At 43.1% G+C, this 18898-nt stretch overlaps 1 protein-coding gene across 4 annotated transcripts in view; it reads right to left on the bottom strand.

Moving 5' to 3' along the window:
* The window catches only part of LOC134357922 (myosin light chain kinase 3-like), a 207110-nt gene that overhangs the window by 10609 nt on the left and 177603 nt on the right, over positions 1–18898 (bottom strand). For all 4 annotated transcript variants that reach the window (XM_063069700.1, XM_063069697.1, XM_063069698.1 and 1 more), the window contains one exon: positions 8886–9038. In XM_063069700.1, the coding sequence (XP_062925770.1) occupies positions 8886–9038 (153 nt within the window). The remainder of the gene's footprint in view (positions 1–8885; positions 9039–18898) is intronic.

Below are 18898 nucleotides of genomic sequence, written 5' to 3'. Positions count from 1 at the left end.
AGTTTTAAGAATTTTGGTTTCCGTTGCATTTTCAGTGAAATTGCAGCAGTTGGGGGCGGAATATAATTCTAAGGAAGTTCTTATTCTATGAATGAAGTTATTTAAATGTTGCAATACATTTCTGACCCATGCATATTTAGTATTCTATTCCATTGAAATATGGGTAGAGTTTTGAAGAGAATTGTGTAAATATGCAGCACAACCTAACTATTCAGTGAGGTCTTTGGAAAAGCAACCCGTTGGTTTCATTCTGCTGCCACTTTCCATTCATTACTGTTCTTTTTAAGAGTATTTATGCATTCTCTTCTTGAAGAAAGTGTTCCTATCTTTACTGGAATTGCCACATTTAGTGGAAAAACTGACACAGGCTGATGTATGGCTGAAATTGGAAAGCACTTATAACATGAGGATTTTTGCTGCTCTTTGCATTTCCTTTTTGAAGTTCTGCTGAGATTTTCCAAGTTTTCCCACACAGCTTAGAAACTGTGCCCAGTGCTAATGTGCCTGATTAAGCAGCCTGAGAATGGTAACAGAGAATAAAATGCAAGAGACAGAGAGATGACAATGATTCACACATCGTTTTATGAGGAAGATGACAAATAAGAGTGGGGGAGAGAAAGAGTGAGGCAACAAATACTAGCTGTCAAAAAGGCAGAGTATCCAAACTACGTGAATATCAGAATATAGTATATCATTTAAAAATTTCATTACAATCCATAGTACAAACCCATGCTCAGCTCCAAGCATCCATTTGCAGGCTGGAAGCACTAAGGTTACCTGTATGGGGCAGTTACTGTATTTTACATTTCTGTTCAGAAATAACAAATGAAAGTACTTGAAAATGCAATGGCTGAGAGTTTAAAAAAAAATAGATATAGTAGATGAAGAAAAAAAAATCAAAACCAAGTTAAACAATGTAAGCACGCAAGGACATTTCACACGATTAACTGCTGTCATTTTTAAGAATTCTAAACAATGTTTAAAGACCCTCGGCCAATGCTTTGTGGAAGACTACAATCAAGATGCTGAAATGCAAAATCTGCTTTGCAAACTTGTTCCACAACCGTAAATCAAAGCCATTTTTGTAGCATAATTTTCAGTCTGTAATTTGACTAAGGTTTCAACAACGTGAGGTGAACCAGAACTGCAGTTATCAGTTTACATTGGGTCTATCATGAAACTGGGGAGTTTATGGACATTTTAATTCAGACGCAAACAGCTAACATTTTGAGATTATTTTCAATCCTCATCTCCACCACCCACTCAACTTGAACTGGTTGCTATGATATAATTACATTGCAACAGGGGATTGAATGTTTCATGTGTAGCTTGTTGATACTTTAATTTTCTGTTAAAATAAACCAACTTTCAGAAGCAATCTTGTTCTCTGACATGGGAATTTTGGAGTACGGAAACTTGCTGAGTTTATTCCCCTACTCAGTGAAAGTAGGCCAGATCGTGATCCAAATCCCTGGACCTACTATTTCTTCATATACTGTACCTTCCAGCACTAACCTATTAATCACAGGTTTAAGATGATTAATTGAGCTAATGCTTACTGTTTTTGAGGGAGAGTTTTAGGCTGTTCTTACCCATTATATATTCTTCTGACCCATTTGTCCTGTTTCTCAGTATGAACCATACCTGTTGGAAAACATTTTGCTCTTTCTCCAGGATCAATCTTTTTCAGAATTCTGAAAACACCAATCAAATCATTCCTAAACCCTTAATGTCCCGAGCCTAGATTTTAAAATTTCTGATCATAATCTAACCCATGGCATCTAAGGTACATTCTGAAAACTCGGCACTGCATTCCTTCAAGGCCAATATATTCTCCCTAGGGTGCAGGTGTAGTATAGTGAAGGTATTGCATAATTGGGTAGAACTTTGCTCATGTTGCCTCCTATTCCCTAATCACTCCACCTTTCCATTGTAGTCTTCTAGTTGTAAAGGCTAACCAGTTCCACATTTTTAAATGTTACTTTATTTTGGCCACAATATTTTATGGAAAAGCTTTAAATTTCCATGGAGCATCCATTATTACAAGCTGTACCACTGTTTAAAAATATTCAGAGCAATCTTTTATTGCATTCAAAATTATACTCCAAACTTCACTGTTTTTAAATCCATTTGCCACAGTTTATTCTCACCTCTTATTCTATCAGTGTCTATTTGTAACTTGTACTCCTATTTACACCACATATGCAAACTAACCAACACTGTGTCATAACAAATTTGGGTATCTGTTTTTTTTATTGCATTATTATCTATAAACAGATGTTCTGCTCCTTTTATGACATCATTAATCACCTCATTGTAAACTGAATACATGTCTATTACCTTAATTCTCTACTACCACTAAACTGTTCTCCTTAACGGATCAACTAATTTTAATTCCATAAACTTTAATTTTAAACTGATTATTTTAAATGTGAAACCTTATTGGTCCATTTAAACATATATTGACATTGTTATTTCCCTAATGCTTTAGTTACTTTCTCAAAAATTCAATTATGTTATTCAGACATGACTAAGCTTTAAGAATTTATGTTCACTCTCCTCATCAGCTCAAATTTCCCTGAGTGCTCAATCACTTTGTCCCTATTTATAGAATTCACCAACTTCACCACAACAGATGTTAGACTAATACACTTAGATCTCCATAGCTACTTTCCTGTTACCCTGCTAATACGGTTGGCTACCAGGGAACCTGTTAAAAAAGGTTGAGATATAATCAGTAGTCTCTGAGAATTCCAGAAAATCTATACTTCCAGAGTTCATAATTGAAAACCCTTCTTCCCACTCTATTCCTGCCTTGAGCAAATATCTAGGCCTCCATATCAGGATTCAATCTCATAAATCTTGGTCTAACTTACAGGCATCCGTTAGTCTCGTGAGACCATGGATTTGCGCCTTGGAAGGTTTCCAGGTCGCAGGTCTGGGCAAGGTTGTATGGAAGACCGGCAGTTGCCTGTGCTGCAAGTCTCCCCTCTCCACGCCACCAATGTTGTCCAAGTGAAGGGCACTAGGGCCGATACAGCTTGGCACCGGTGTCATTGCAGAGCAATGTGTGGTTAAGTGCCTTGCTCAAGGACACAACACGTTGCCTCAGCTGAGGCTCAAACTAGCGACCTTCAAATCACTAGACCGACGCCTTAACCACTTGGCTGCGCGCCAACACTAACTTACAGAGCGCCCAGACTGAGGGAGCATGCTGCTGCCATTCCATTGGCTGTCATTCAACATTCACAAATGAGCTAGGAAAGAGCTGACGGTTACAGGAAAGATCAGCAAGCCTGTAGTAATATGAGGGGAGAGTTTTGACATGTGGAAACAGCTTCCATTGGAATGATTTCACTTCAAAGAAAATTCTGGGCCACATACAGTACATCTCAAATCAATAGTTCAACAGACAAAATGCTGGAGGAATTCAGCAGATAATGCAGTATCTACGTAGGGAAATAGATGGTCAGTATTTTGGGCTTAGAACCTCTATCAGGACTGGAAGGGAAGGGGGCAGAAAGCAGAATAAGGTGGTGGGGAGAGGGGAAGGCGGGGATGATGTGAGAAGCTGGGAGTGAAAGGTAGAAGGTGTGTAGGGCTGAAGAAGGTAGAATCTGATAGGAGAGGACAGTAGAGAATGGAATAAGTGGAAGAGGGTGGGGAATGCATAATAATCAAATTAATAGATTTTTGGTTATTGTGGGAATCAAGAGATAAGCGGGGAGAGTGACAGAGAGGTAAAAGATCATCATTGATCTCACTGAATGGAAAATCAGGGGCAATTCAATGAGAGGAGTAATGTATTATTCTCCAATATCACAGTAATATACATGCTCCATTTAGTAAGCAAAAGATTGAAATATTTGTCATTCATTTCATAATGCAAGTCATACCTGGTACAATATAGTAGGTACTGATAAAGTAATATTTAAAGCATGCTCCATCAATCCCAATATTTAGAGTCATAGAGCACTATGGTACAGAAGCAGGCCCTTTGCCCTAACCAGTCCATTCTAAGCTGTTTTTCTGCCTAATCCTATCTACCTGCACCCTTACCATAGACTTTCGTATCCTTCTCATCCTGCACCTATTCAAATTTTATTAAATGTTGCAATTGAACCCACATCCATCACCTCTGTTAGCACTTGATCCACCCTCTGAGTGAAGAAGTTCCCCCTCAGGCTCCACTTAGATGTTTCACCTTTCACCATTAACCAATGACCTCTCGTTCTAGTCTCGCCCAACCTCAGGGGAAAAGGCCTGCATGTATGAACCCTTTCTATACCCCCCACAATTTGGAATACCTCTATAAGATCTCTCCTCATTCTCCTTTGCTCCTGTGAATAACGTCCTAACCTATTTGACCTTTCCTTATAACTCAGGCTCTCGAGTCCCAGCAACATCCTCGTAAATTTTCTCTGCACTGTTTCAAGCATATTCATATTTGTCCTATCGGTTGGTGACACGAACTACAGACAATACTCCAACTTTGACTGCACCAACATCTTATAAAACTTCAGTGCAACATCTCAACTCCTGTACTCAGCATTCTGATTTATAAAGTCCGATGTGCTAAATACTCCCTTTATGACCCGATATGCCTCACACTCGTCTGCATTAAACTCCTCCTTCACACTTGTCTATGTGAAATTCCATCAGCCATTTTCCAGCCCATTTTCCCAGCTAGTCCAGATAACGTTGATAGTATTCCTCACTGTCCACTATACCCACAATCTTGGTATCATCGACAAATTTTCGGGCCCAGTTTACCACAGTAATATACTGCAGATGATAAACAAGGAAAACAGCACCATAATTTCTGAATTATGGACACAAGTTCATTCGTAATGTGATTTCAGTTTTTCTTTCAGCTTGCAAATTACCTATTGCACCCAATAGATAATTCAACTAAAAGTTGATCTTCTTAATATTGATTTTTTTTTAAATAAATGCACACAGAACATTTTTCTAGAACTTCCATTTCTTGGTGCACAGGTGAATTCGAAAGTTCTGATTCACCAATACTCTTTCTTAATTAACACTGCCATTCCATTCTAGTCCGAGTAGTAGCACACTCGAATGTAATCATGTCAATATGAGCTGAATTTTCAAATGTTCAAAAAAGTTGAAAAGTAAAATTTATTATCGAAGTACTACATATATGTCTGCATATATAACTCTGAGATTCACTTTCTTGTGGACATACTCAATAAATCCATAATAGAGTAATAAACGTAATAAAATTAACGAAAGACCCCACAAACTGGATGACCAACCACTGTGCAAAAGACAATAAAAACTGAAAATACAAAAAGAAAGAAATAATGAATAATTAAGCAATAAATATCAAGAGCATGAGATGAAGAGTCTTTGAAACTGAGTCCATAGGTTATGGGAACATTTCAATGATGGGCTAAGTGAAGTTGAGTGAATTGTTTGCTGATAAAGAGAGTGCAGTTTTGAAAATTGATAGGTTCTTGATGGGTAGTTGGCACCAAAGATCATCCCGGCATTGGGATAGTCAGGCCCAAAGTGCAACCTATTTCGGATTTTGGCTTCACTGACACAGAACTGGTGAGTTTCAAACAATACATAGGCAGCTGACAGAAAATTGCTGTGAACCTGGGGCCTCAGCGTTGCTGGCGGTGAATCTTAGATGTGCAACATGGGTGAAGGCAATTAGAATGGGGTTCAACATGGATTGGCAGTGATCTTTGATTTTCCCTTGATCCTCTGAATCCACACTCACCAGGAAGTTATTTAAAGCATGCTTTTTTGGTAGATCCATGCAGAAATCTCTTCAACAACATCAGGTGCCGAATTGACATTGGAGTCAGTACAAAACATGTATTATTCAGGTCAACACACATCAAAGTTGCTGGTGAACGCAGCAGGCCAGGCAGCATCTCTAGGAAGAGGTACAGTCGACGTTTCAGGCCGAGACCCATTCAGGGCAGACCAGTTTCCAGGACTGGGCCTGAAATGGGATGCCCATCCTCTTTCAGATGAAAATGCTCTCTTCCCTGATTCAAGCTGTGCTTCGGGTGCACCTGTTGCTGCCTTTGCCTGTGTTTCTAGAAGCTGTCGTTGAAACAAATACTGCATTCTGACCATCAGTTATCACGTCTCCTTTAACGATGCCAGGTCAACCCACTGATGTCACAAGTTCTGCAGTTAGCATTGAAACTGAGAAGATTGATAAGATTCCTATTTGTTCTCTTGTAGGAGATAAGCAAGCTCATGATGTAGCTATTGATAGACAAACTGTTAACCAAATGTTGCAGTAAATTGCAATGATCACCACAGGGATGAACGAGTGGGAGAGAAGTCAGATTGCAAATGGAATATGTATAGTTTATGGAGTAGAAATGACTTTGTTTGCAAATAGCAATTCAGATTCACAAACAAAAAATATGTTAATTTAGGATTAAGACCTTTCTGAAATTAACATGCAAAATATGCACACTATAAAATATTTTTAAGCTATTTAGGAATATGGACTAAGCAATCAGCAACTCAAATTGTATAGTGTGCCCCATGCATAAGCTTTGTCAATATCATGCAAGTAGCAATTGTGGAAAAACCATAGCAAGCCGCAGTATAAATGAAGCTCTATATCCTATTTAAATCATTGAGATTTTACTTGCAAGAAGTAGAAAATCTTCATGTGATTTAAAAATGTTCACATTGAAGTAACTTTATTTGAAGGTTATAAACTAGAATTTAAAAATAAAATTCTGCACCTATACATAAAATGTTCAAACTAGTGCAACATGCAATTTTCAACAGCAGAGGACGCTTCCATGTTAAAGGTCAAGGATGATAATTGTAATTTTGTAAACATGGATGACCTGTAGTATGAAGCAAAGTAAAATCTGCTCTGTTGAAAGATGGAAACAGCAGCGATAATGTATCATTTATATCATGTCAAGCTTCATGCGGGTATCAAGCAGCTAATTGCCCTTGACGGTAATATTAGACTGCTTTTGCTATTTTATTTATGAGTGCCCTGAATGACATCCTCATCTATCACTCATGCAGATCGCCATGCATTCCGTACAAGCTGAAAAGAGGCAAAATGTCAAAAGTGACATGACTTTGTTTGTATTAATAAAACAATACTGAGTATATTTTCTTATGCACCAAGGCCCAGGTTTATGAAATACAGAAACTAATTAAAAGTATTTCTGTATTTGCATAAATGTTTATTGCTCATGTACACCAGTTTGACCTTTAAAGTACAAGGGCATGAGCAGCATGACAAAGCCAATGTACAGGTATACGTATACAGTACTGCTTTCATAACACTTATAAACAAGACAGGGACCTTGTAACCAAGCTTGTGGTGAAGATTTTGGTCTGACAACCAGGGGTGCTTAAGAGCCTCATTTGCACTTATTCTCCAGCTGAAGGAAAATAAAAAGTAAAATGACAGCAGTTGATACACAGTAGATTTGATGGTACAATGTATAACAGAGCCACAGCATTTGTACAAATTTGATATCACTGGAGTTGTTATAGGTGCAAAATACTTAAAATTCTGCCAGAACATTAGACAATCCATTGGATTTTCAAACAAAATGAAACACCATGCTTCAATTCTTTAAACATAAATTAATCCTGAAACCAAATTTACATTAGAACAGTAACAGTTTTTAATAACATAAGTTTTCAGCTTAAGAATATTTAAAACTAACAAAAATGAAAGTGGTATAATTTATCTCCTACTGACTGCTCAGCAGCAATGAGGTGGGAAAAGAAACTCAGTCCACTGTAGATTCTGAGCCAGCTTGGCAGCTGTAACTATTCCTTAGAATGATAAGTCATTCTTGGCATTGTGTATCCAGAGCTTTTGTTCTTCTTCATATGCTTGTTCATGTACTTTCATATAGAGGACTTGAAAGATTTTTGAGCTGTTTCCATTCCTACACTGCAATTGCCTTTCTTACTTGTCCTTTAGCATCTATTTTGAAATCTTTCCCTTATAACTTTGTTCTTGAATCTTTACACTTTGGTACATTTGGTAGTCATCTCAACCAACTTATTGCTGCTCATACCTTTCCACAAATTCCTGGCTCAGCTCTATTTAACGATATGGCGGTAACCAGAGATTTCCCTTTTTTAAAAAAATAACATATGCAATGATTCAGCAATCCATCACTCCATCATCAGATTTGTGAATGGTCCACAAACCCAAGGACACCAGCTCATTATTCCTTAACTTGCACTATTTATTTTGAAATTTATTGTAATTTTATGTCCTAGCACTGTACTGCTGCTGTAAAGGATGGCACAGCAGGGAAGCGGTTAGCACAATGCTATTACAGCTCGGGAGATCGGAATTTAGAATTCAGTCCCCAACGTCCTCTGTTTGAAAGTTTGTACATTCTCTCCACGTGTGCATGAGTTGCCCCTGAGGACTCCAGTTTCCCCCCAGAGACCAAAGACATCCTGGTTAGTAAGTCGTTTAGTCATTGTAAGTTACCCTGTCAGTAGGCTAGGGTGATATTGGTGGGTTACTGGGTGGCACTGCTTGGTGGGCTAGAAGAGCCTGTTCCTCAGGGTATCTCTAAATTAATTAATTATTAACAATGTTTTTTTTCATATAGGATAGTGATAGTAAACCTGATTCTGATCTTAGCTTTCTGAGCTTTAATCTTTCGAGTCATTTTTATTTAGTCCTCACATTAAAATCTGCTCTAATACTTGACTTAAATTTCTTAATTTTTCATCCACTTCAAGAGCATTTTCCATTTCTTTGGTGTCCCAGTGAAAAAAGTCATTGCAGAGTACCATTTCATATGACCACCAGAGGTCAACACTGCAAAAACCAACAGCTGATTGATTGTAAGATGCATTAGGAAAATTAACTGATAACCTACCCCTTTTCTTTGATGAGGAGTTTTGATATGAATTCTTTGGCATCTTCAGAAACATTTTCAAATTCTTCATCATCCAAGTCCCACTTACAGACAATAATGTTATTTAGGGTTTCATTGTCATCTTCCCCGAGGAATGGAGAGAGTCCACTGAGTCTTTTAATGAAAACAGATAAACAGGGAATTAATATTGACTGACAAGTGGTGGCGCAAACAGAATAAAGTGTTTTGGATTTTTTAAAAAACGTATATATCCTGTACATGTTCAGCTAGAACAATTTGCATCAAACAAGGAAGACAATGATATAAAAAGAGAAAATTTTAAAAAATCATTAGTCTAAACTATAACATTGCCAAATGTTTGCAACTAGAAATGGATCAGAACAGAGGCAGTAATGAAAGAAATGGCAATGTTAGAAACCATCATCAAGGACACTCATGGCCATGAAAGTTTTAGAACAGAAGAGCATAAAAGGAATAAAAAATAAATTCCACCCCCTTTGTCTATTCCCCAATCTGACCTTTTACCTTTTCTCACTTGCCTATCACTTCCTCCTGGCTCCCCCATCCACCTGGCTTTACCTATCACCCTCCAGCTAGCCTCTTTCCCCTCCTGCCCCCCTCTGTTCTGTTCTGGGATCTTCCCTCTTCATTCTCAGTCCTGAAGGAGGGTCTCAGCCTGAAACGTTGACTGCTTATTCATTTCCATAGATGCTGCCTGACCTGCTGAGTTCTTCCAGCATTTTGTGTGTGTTACTAAGAAACAGGAGAAGGCTGTTTGTCCCCACAAGCTTGCTCCACCATTCAGTAAAATCCTGGCCAATGCAGCTTCCCTCAAATCCATTTTCCTGCCTTATCTCCAGAACCCCTGGTTCTATTACAGATTAGAAATCTATCTCTACCATGCTTATCTATTAACCTGCTCCACAGGGTATTGGTAGGGTAATTGGTGACTGTAAATGACCCCTTGTGAAGATGGCTGGTGAGAGAGTGAAGAGGCTGTTAATGTGTATGTGTAAGAGAAACTGTTTTGGGGAAATAAATAGGAAAATGGATAATAGACAGGACAACTCTGAGACCAGGCATTGGCTGAACTATCTATTCCCAACTCATAAGTGTATCCCCCCAGCCAACCTGAGGGTCGCTCGGCTCGCTGTCGTCCAGGGAAACAGCCCTCGGCCCTGGCAAACTGGGTAATTAGTTTGTGTGGATGCTGTGTGATGTACCCCACCCTGCCCAAATAACAGACAATACACCAGATACGATTAAATGATTTACAGTTTATTGATATTACTGGAACTATATAATTAATAGAGAATAGAATATAAAAGGAAAATAAAAGGCACCACACTTATCAAAGTTCAATCTCTTCATGCACAAACAGTTGGAGCTTAGGACCCTTCTTCTTCACGCTGCGACCCCTTGGACCACCTCGACCGGCTGCCTGGGACCAACAACGGTGGTCAACCAGACGCTCCACACAAGTCCGTCTCTGTCTCCCCTCCTCGCTGAACGCCCCACTCAGGGTCCAACCCCGTTAGCAGACTCACAGCACCTTCTCCATCCTCTGTCTCTCTCTCCCGCCTTCTACTTCAAAACCCCTCACATACAAACCTTCCAGATACACCAAAGTCATAACAACTATCCCAATTGGTTCATAACATCCTCTTATCACCGCCTAACCCACAACAAGCTGCTAACGCAAAACTTTCTCAGCATTTAACATAACAAAGAAGCATTCCCGTATAACATAACAAAGAAGCCATTTTAATTAGCCTCATACATCAAAGTTGCTGGTGAACGCAGCAGGCCAGGCAGCATCTATAGGAAGAGGCTGCCTGGCCTGCTGCGTTCACCAGCAACTTTGATGTATGTTGCTTGAATTTCCAGCATCTGCAGAATTCCTGTTGTTTGCATTTTAATTAGCCTACACAGTAACATAAAAAACGAAACCCCCTTACACTCTCCTCCCACCAAATAAAGTCATGTTCTCATGACTTCTAAATAACTCGCCAAGCAGTCCTGCAGACACCCAACACTCACATACACAGATGCACACAGTGACAGTGCTCCCCAAACAGTGGACCTTACGCCCGTCCCATGGGCGCTACATAGGCCAACCTATCTGGGAGCTTCTTAACCCTCCGAGACCTCCGTACCCCCTCACCTAAACCCAAAAGGCTCAGACACTACTAGGGATACCTCGGGCGTGCTTGCCAACTCCTCTCTCACTCAGGCCACCACTACAACTCGGAGCCCCCTGTCCCATGTCCGGGGCCCCGCTTCTTTTCCTTCCTGGTCCTGCTGTAACTCCGACTGCCCACAGTTAGCCCTCCCCACTACACCTGACTCAGTGGGAGAAAGGCCAAAAGTCTCTTCCTCAATCACGGGGAAGTTAGCAAAAGGCAGCATGTACCACATGTGCAGCACATCATCCTTCGAATCCGTATTCTTCCCTATTTCCTCGATCGGTAGCTGCTGTTTGAGTTTCTCCAAACTGGAACATTTAGCCGGGGCTACCCCTTCAGCCTCCTGCAGTCAAGACGTCAGCTTCTTCGGGGACTCCTTCAACTCTCGCCACAGCCTCAGCAGCTCTGACTCAGGGTTCTTGGCCATCTCAATCTGGGACGCAGTTACCCCACCAGCTTCTTCCTCCCTGACCTGAAAAGCAGCAGTTAAAGGATGTTCAACCTCCGGTTGTTTCTTCCTGAGGACGTCTTCCAGGTCAACTTTCAGTTTTTCCACTTCATTTGAACTGTCGATAGTCATCTTCAGGTTCCTTTCAAGCGTCCGCCTCCCTTTTCCGAGATCTGTCCTCCATTTCTTCACCTCCTCGGGAGTGTAGTCAAACTCTCCTCCCTGGGCTCTCAGTTTTCTTTTGGCCTTAGTCAGAACACTTCCTTGATCTTCCCCAACTTGTAAGTCTTCCAATCTTTTCTGAATCGACATCTTGAGATTCTGCTGATCCCTTCGAAGGTGGGTCATTGTTTCTGCTCGCTGGATTAATTCTCAATACATGACCACAGTGTTGGCTCGGAATTCCGTTGCTCCTTCTCCACGTTGATGAGCGTGAATTCCAAGTCTGCAATGGTCGTCCCACAAGTGCGGCACTCAGTCCCCAGCCGGCATTTCTGAGTACTCAGTTCAGCGGTGAAAATCCCCTCTCTTCCCTCTGTCTCATTCAGATTGACGACCTGGGTTTCCATCCCCTGGTCCACCACCGTCTGTCCCAACACCAGGAAGTTCAACTGGTATGTCGGGTCATTTTCCTCACATTGCACCAAACTCCTCCGGCCAAAAACTCCTCCACATTTGACACTTCGCTTCTGTCGCCCGGGCTCAGCCACTCGCCTCGCCTCATAGTCCCCCCAGGCGAATCCAAGCTCTAGACGGTCATCCACATACGTCAAAACTCCACACACCTTCACTTCCCCCATGGTCTTCCTCATGCCCCGCGGGAAGGATGCAGGGGCTCTGGATATGCCCTTGGGCATCTTTTCGGATTGGAAGAATCCTAGGGAACTAATAACGGCCGTCTTTGGCTCAACAGCCGCACTCCTCGGGATCTGGCAACATCCACTCCTCAGATGCAGCACATTAAACCACATTGCATCATCCACACACACGCTGCCTTCATCTTCCACGCCGCCAGGGTCCAGTTGCCGCGACCTCTCTCTCACTGAGGTGTCTTCAGCGGTCAACTCCTCTACCTCGTGGTAGTTCGGAGCATCTACTAAGAGGGTCTCACCCTCAGCTACTTTCCCCAGGCCGTACCACTGCTGGGTCTCATTTAAATTCAGTACCGGCTCAAGGCTGCTACACACGTCCTCAGAAGCAACACGACACGCTGGTAATGCCCCCATGAATTCCAGGGTCATTAACCAGACAATGCCCCCATGAATTCCAGGGTCATTAACCAATCATCGTCTTCTGGATAACTACTGGCACTGGTACCCAAAATCTCTGGTGCCCTTACGGTTGTCAAGGGTGAATGCTTCAGACACCGGTTGTAAAACGAACTGTACAACAACTTGACCTGTGCCCCAGGGTCGAGGATGGCTTTAGCATCGCTTCCCTCTATCCGTAACGGCACCCTGGGGCGTAGTCCCTCTAAGCCTTCAGGAATAGGGTCTTTTCCTTTCGGAAGTTCATTGGTACATTGCTGGGAACGTGCTTCCCCAGAGACTCCAAACCGTTCTCCCACTGGGCCTCCACTAAGTTTCTGGACACCTCTCTGATCAGCTGAACAACTGAAGGAGGGGTTGATCCCTTGAAATGATCCCCCTGGCACTACAAGCAATTTAGCCGCCCTCCTAGCCAGAGAAGATACACTGAAAACTTTCCTCCTCTTTCAAATAACTGACATCTGTCACTACGGTGTAAGTGAACCTGACAGCTCTAACACCGTCACCAGCCTGCCTACTCAAACTTTCAACCAATCCCTGTCGCTCTCCCTTAACCGAGCACTGCCACTCATTAACAACTGAGAGATCCGCTCCGCCCACGTCTCGCATGCCTCCGCCCCTTCTGGGGTGGACGCTATCCCAAACACCAGGCGGAGCCTGCCAGAGCTAGAACATTTATTCGCAGACACTACCTCCAAATTAGACCACTCTTTCCTCTCTCTCCCAACAGTATGGACAGCCCCGAGTTCCACCTCCAACCCGTCAATGCCAGCCTGAACTCGAACAAAGACCTCACCCACCACGCATAAAGCAATAACCAGCAAATAACCCACAGAGACACACATTACCAATTTAAACGGGTCTACCACACAGCATACCAGTAGATCCAACTCCGGACGAATGCCCACACAATGTATCCCCCCTGGCCAACCTCAGGGTTGCTGGGCTTGCTGTCGTCTAGGGAAACAGCCCTCGGCCCTGCCAAACTGGGTAATTAGTTTGTGTGGATGCTGTGTGATGTACCCCACCCCGCCCAAATAACAGACAACACACCAGATAAGATTAAATGATTTACAGTTTACAGCTGTCCCCCGCCTTTTGAACGTTCGCTTTACGAAACCTCACTGTTACGAAAGACCTACATTAGTACCCTGGTTTCACTTTCAGAAGGTGTTTTCACTGTTACGAAAAAAAATTCAGTGCGCGATAAAAAATCAGCGCGCGAAAAAATCAGCGAGCGATAAAAGGCCACGCGACCCGAGCAGCCGCTCTCCCCCGGATTCGGAACTGCTTTGCTTTAACACGTGCCTGTGAGCAGCTGTTTGCAAGATGAGTTCTACGGTATCGGAAAAGCCTGAAAGAGCTCGTAAGGGTGTTACACTTACAGTAAAACTAGACATAATTAAGCGTTTTGATCGTGGTGAACGAAGTAGGGACAACATGAGTTTGGCTTGTGGAAGCTGACGAACATGATGTTGAAGAGGTTTTGGCATCCCATCACCAAGAACTGACAGATGAAGAGCTGATGCAAATGGAAGAAAAAAAGGATAACAATCGAAACCGAATAAGTAATGATAAAGTACGACTTTAATTTTGAAAGGGTACCTCAGTTTAGGGGATATCTACAGGATGGTTTGAGTCCGTATTAAAGAACTGTGTGATAGAAAAATGTGCGAGGCTCAGTAGTCAAGCAAGCCTTCCACATCAGCCACAGCAGACGATGAACCTCGACCTTCGACATCAAGGCGAGCAGTCATAGGAGAAAATGAGCTGCCTGCTCTAATGGAAACAGGCGACGAGGTGACACCCCAGTATCCCACCACCCCAACCCCCGGGCCACGGACAGATACCGAATCGCGGAGAATACAAAGGTAGCCGGGAGGCACACAGCACATCTTTAAGAAAAAAGCCGAAATAAACATGCTAATTAATTAGGTGCTGCCGACATGTAATTGTCAGCCCAGATCAGAGACGACGCAATCGGAAATCGGCACTGATCTGGGCCAACAATTATGGGCGGCACCTAATTAATTAGCATAAACAACAGGAATTCTGCAGATGCTGGAAATTCAAGCAACATACATCAAAGTTGCTGGTGAACGCAGCAGGCCAAGCAGCATCTCTAGGAAGAGGTGCAGTCGACGTTTCAGGCCGAGACCCTTCGTCAGGACTAACTGAAGGAAGAGTGAGTAAGGGATTTGAAAGCTGGAGGGGGAGGGGGAGATGCAAAATGATAGGAGAAGACAGGAGGGGGGAGGGATAGAGCCGAGAGCTGGACAGGTGATAGGCAAAAGGGGATACGAGAGGATCATGGGACAGGAGGTCTGGGAAGAAAGACAAGGGGGGGGTGACCCAGAGGATGGGCAAGAGGTATATTCAGAGGGACAGAGGGAGAAAAAGGAGAGTGAGAGAAAGAATGTGTGCATAAAAATGAGTAACAGATGGGGTACAAGGGGGAGGTGGGGCCTTAGCGGAAGTTAGAGAAGTCGATGTCATGCCATCAGGTTGGAGGCTACCCAGACGGAATATAAGGTGTTGTTCCTCCAACCTGAGTGTGGCTTCATCTTGACAGTAGAGGAGGCCGTGGATAGACATGTCAGAATGGGAATGGGATGTGGAATTAAAATGTGTGGCCACTGGGAGATCCTGCTTTCTCTGGCGGACAGAGCGTAGATGTTCAGCAAAGCGGTCTCCCAGTCTGCGTCGGGTCTCACCAATATATAAAAAGCCACATCGGGAGCACCGGACGCAGTATATCACCCCAGTCGACTCACAGGTGAAGTGATGCCTCACCTGGAAGGACTGTTTGGGGCCCTGAATGGTGGTAAGGGAGGAAGTGTAAGGGCATGTGTAGCACTTGTTCCGCTTACACGGTTAAGTGCCAGGAGGGAGATCAGTGAGGAGGGATGGGGGGGACGAATGGACAAGGGAGCTGTGTAGGGAGCGATCCCTGCGGAATGCAGAGGGGGGGGGAGGAAAGATGTGCTTAATGGTGGGATCCCGTTGGAGGTGGCGGAAGTTACGGAGAATAATATGTTGGACCCGGAGGCTGGTGGGGTGGTAGGTGAGGACCAGGGGAACCCTATTCCTAGTGGTGTGGTGGGAGGATGGAGTGAGAGCAGATGTACGTGAAATGGGGGAGATGCGTTTAAGAGCAGAGTTGATAGTGGAGGAAGGGAAGCCCCTTTCTTTAAAAAATGAAGACATCTCCCTCGTCCTAGAATGAAAAGCCTCATCCTGAGAGCAGATGCGGCGGAGACGGAGGAATTGCGAGAAGGGGGTGGCGTTTTTGCAAGAGACAGGGTGAGAAGAGGAATAGTCCAGATAGCTGTGAGAGTCAGTAGGCTTATAGTAGACATCAGTGGATAAGCTGTCTCCAGAGGCAGAGACAGAAAGATCTAGAAAGGGGAGGGTGGTATTGGAAATGGACCAGGTAAACTTGAGGGCAGGGTGAAAGTTGGAGGCAAAGTTAATAAAGTCAACGAGTTCTGCATGCGTGCAGGGAGCAGCGCCAATGCAGTCGTCGATGTAGCGAAGGAAAAGTGGGGGACAGATACCAGAATAGGCACGGAACATAGATTGTTCCACAAACCCAACAAAAAGGCAGGCATAGCTAGGACCCATACGGGTGCCCATAGCTACACCTTTAGTTTGGAGGAAATGGGAGGAGCAAAAGGAGAAATTATTAAGAGTAAGGACTAATTCCGCTAGACGGAGCAGAGTGGTGGTAGAGGGGAACTGATTAGGTCTGGAATCCAAAAAGAAGCGTAGAGCTTTGAGACCTTCCTGATGGGGGATGGAAGTATATAAGGACTGGACATCCATGGTGAAAATAAAGCGGTGGGGGCCAGGGAACTTAAAATCATCGAAAAGTTTAAGAGCGTGAGAAGAGTCACGAACATAGGTCGGAAGGGATTGAACAAGGGGTGATAAAACAGTGTCGAGGTATGCAGAAACGAGTTCGGTTTTAATTAGCATGTTTGTTTCGGCTTTTTTCTTAAAGATGTGCTGTGTACCTCCTGGCTACCTCTGGACCCCCGCGTTCTTCGCGGTTCGGTATCGGTCGGCGGCCTGGAGGGTGGGGGCCACTGCATCATCCAGCCTGCGATGACTCAGTCTAACACACCATCATCAGTGTGCTCGGCAAGCTGTCTTCCCGATTCCCGTAAGTGATACTACACTGTACATACATTATTTCTACTTTATATAGGCTGTGTATTTTTACGTGTTATTTGGTATAATTTGGCAGCTTCATAGCTTAAAGGTTACTGGAGAGCGCTTGCGCCGTGTTCTTGCCAACAGCGCTTGCGTGAGATTTTTTGCCGACGGCGCTTGTGTGAGATTTTCGCTATGGAGAACAGTTCAGTAATGATTGTGGAAAAGTATTTCTACTTTATATAGGCTGTGTATTTATCATATCATTCCTGCTTTTACTATATGTTACTGTTATTTTAGGTTTTATGTGTTATTTGGTATGATTTGGTAGGTTATTTTTGGGTCTGCGAACGCTCACAAAATTTTCCCATATAAATAAATGGTAATTGCTTCTTCGCTTTACGACATTTCGGCTTACGAACCATTTCATAGGAACGCTCTACCTTCGGATGGCGGGGAAAACCTGTATAGATATTACTGGAACTATATAATTAATAGGGAATAAAATATAAAAGGAAAATAAAAGGCGCCACACTTATCAAAGTTCAATCTCTTCATGCACAAACTGTTGGAGCTCAGAACCCTTCTTCTTCACCCCGCGACCCCTCGGACCACCTCGACTGGCCGCCTGGGTCCAACAACGGTGGTCAACCAGAGGCTCCACACGAATCCGTCTCCGTCTCCCCTCCTCGCCGAACACCCCGCTCGGGGTTCGACTCCGTTAGCAGATTCGCGGCACCTGCTCCATGGTCTGTCTCTCTCTCCCGCCTTCTACCTCAAATCCCTGCGCATACAAATCTTCCACATACACCAAAGTCATAACAACTATCCCAACTGGTTCGTAACATCCTCTTATCACCCCCTAACCCACAAAAAGCTGCTAACGCAAAACTTTCTCAGCATTTAACATAACAAAGAAGCCATTTTAATTAGCCTACACAGTAACATAAAGGATGAAACCCCCTTACATAAGAAATATCAAAATGGAAATGAGAACTGGGATGCATGAAGACTAAATAAAGGAGAGGACATGGCTGATTGATTTATTGTAAATTGGTAGGATAATTGCAAAGGATCAATCATTACACAAATAATGAGAGTGGGGGAAGGAATTGTTCTCCCACTTTGTTCCATCTGTGCCATTGTGAAGAAGGTACCTGACTACATGCAACGTAAAATCTCTGCAAGTGCTTGGAGTACCTGTTGCTTCAAGATGGATTCATAACTAAAGGGCAAAAGGATAAACAAATAAACCAAGGTAATAGAGGATAAAAATGTTACTGATGACTGCTAGTTCAGTAGTAGTTGAACTGAAACCATGTTGGTATAAATATAGTACAGGAGCAATGTATAAAAAATACATTATTCCTGTAAAAAGAGTGTGCTACACCTGAACAATATAAACACCTATGTCAGGATGCTGTCTGTTGACCACAGATCAGCATTTAATACTGCCATACCCACAAGTCCTGATCAGTAAGAGAAAGAACCTGGGATTCTGTACCTCCTTCTGCAATTGGATCTTCAACTTGCAAACAGGAAGACCACAATCTGTGCGGATTAGTGATAACATCTCCTCCTGACTGACAATCGACAGTGACACACCTCATGGGTGAGTACTTAGCCACTGTTCTATTCCCTCTATAAGCATGACTATGTGGCTAGGTATAGCCCATATATCAGCTATAAATTTGCTGATGATGTAACCATTGTTGGTAGAATCTCAGATGGAGGTGACAGGGTGTACAAGAGTGAGATCTGCCAGCTAGTGGAGTGGTGTCACAGCGACAACCTTGCACTCAATATCAGTAAGATGAAAGAACTGATTACGGACTTCAGAAAGAGTAAGACGAGGGAACACAAGCCAATCCTCATAGCGGCATCAGAAGTGGAGAGAGTGAGCAATTCCACACTCCTAGGTGTCAAGATCTCTAAGGATCTAACTCGTCCCAACAT

Source organism: Mobula hypostoma, chromosome 17 (genome assembly GCF_963921235.1).
Source record: "Mobula hypostoma chromosome 17, sMobHyp1.1, whole genome shotgun sequence".
NCBI lineage: Eukaryota > Metazoa > Chordata > Chondrichthyes > Myliobatiformes > Myliobatidae > Mobula > Mobula hypostoma.
The sequence above is the reverse complement of the archived record's forward strand: the minus strand, read 5'-3'. Positions and strand labels throughout refer to the sequence as shown.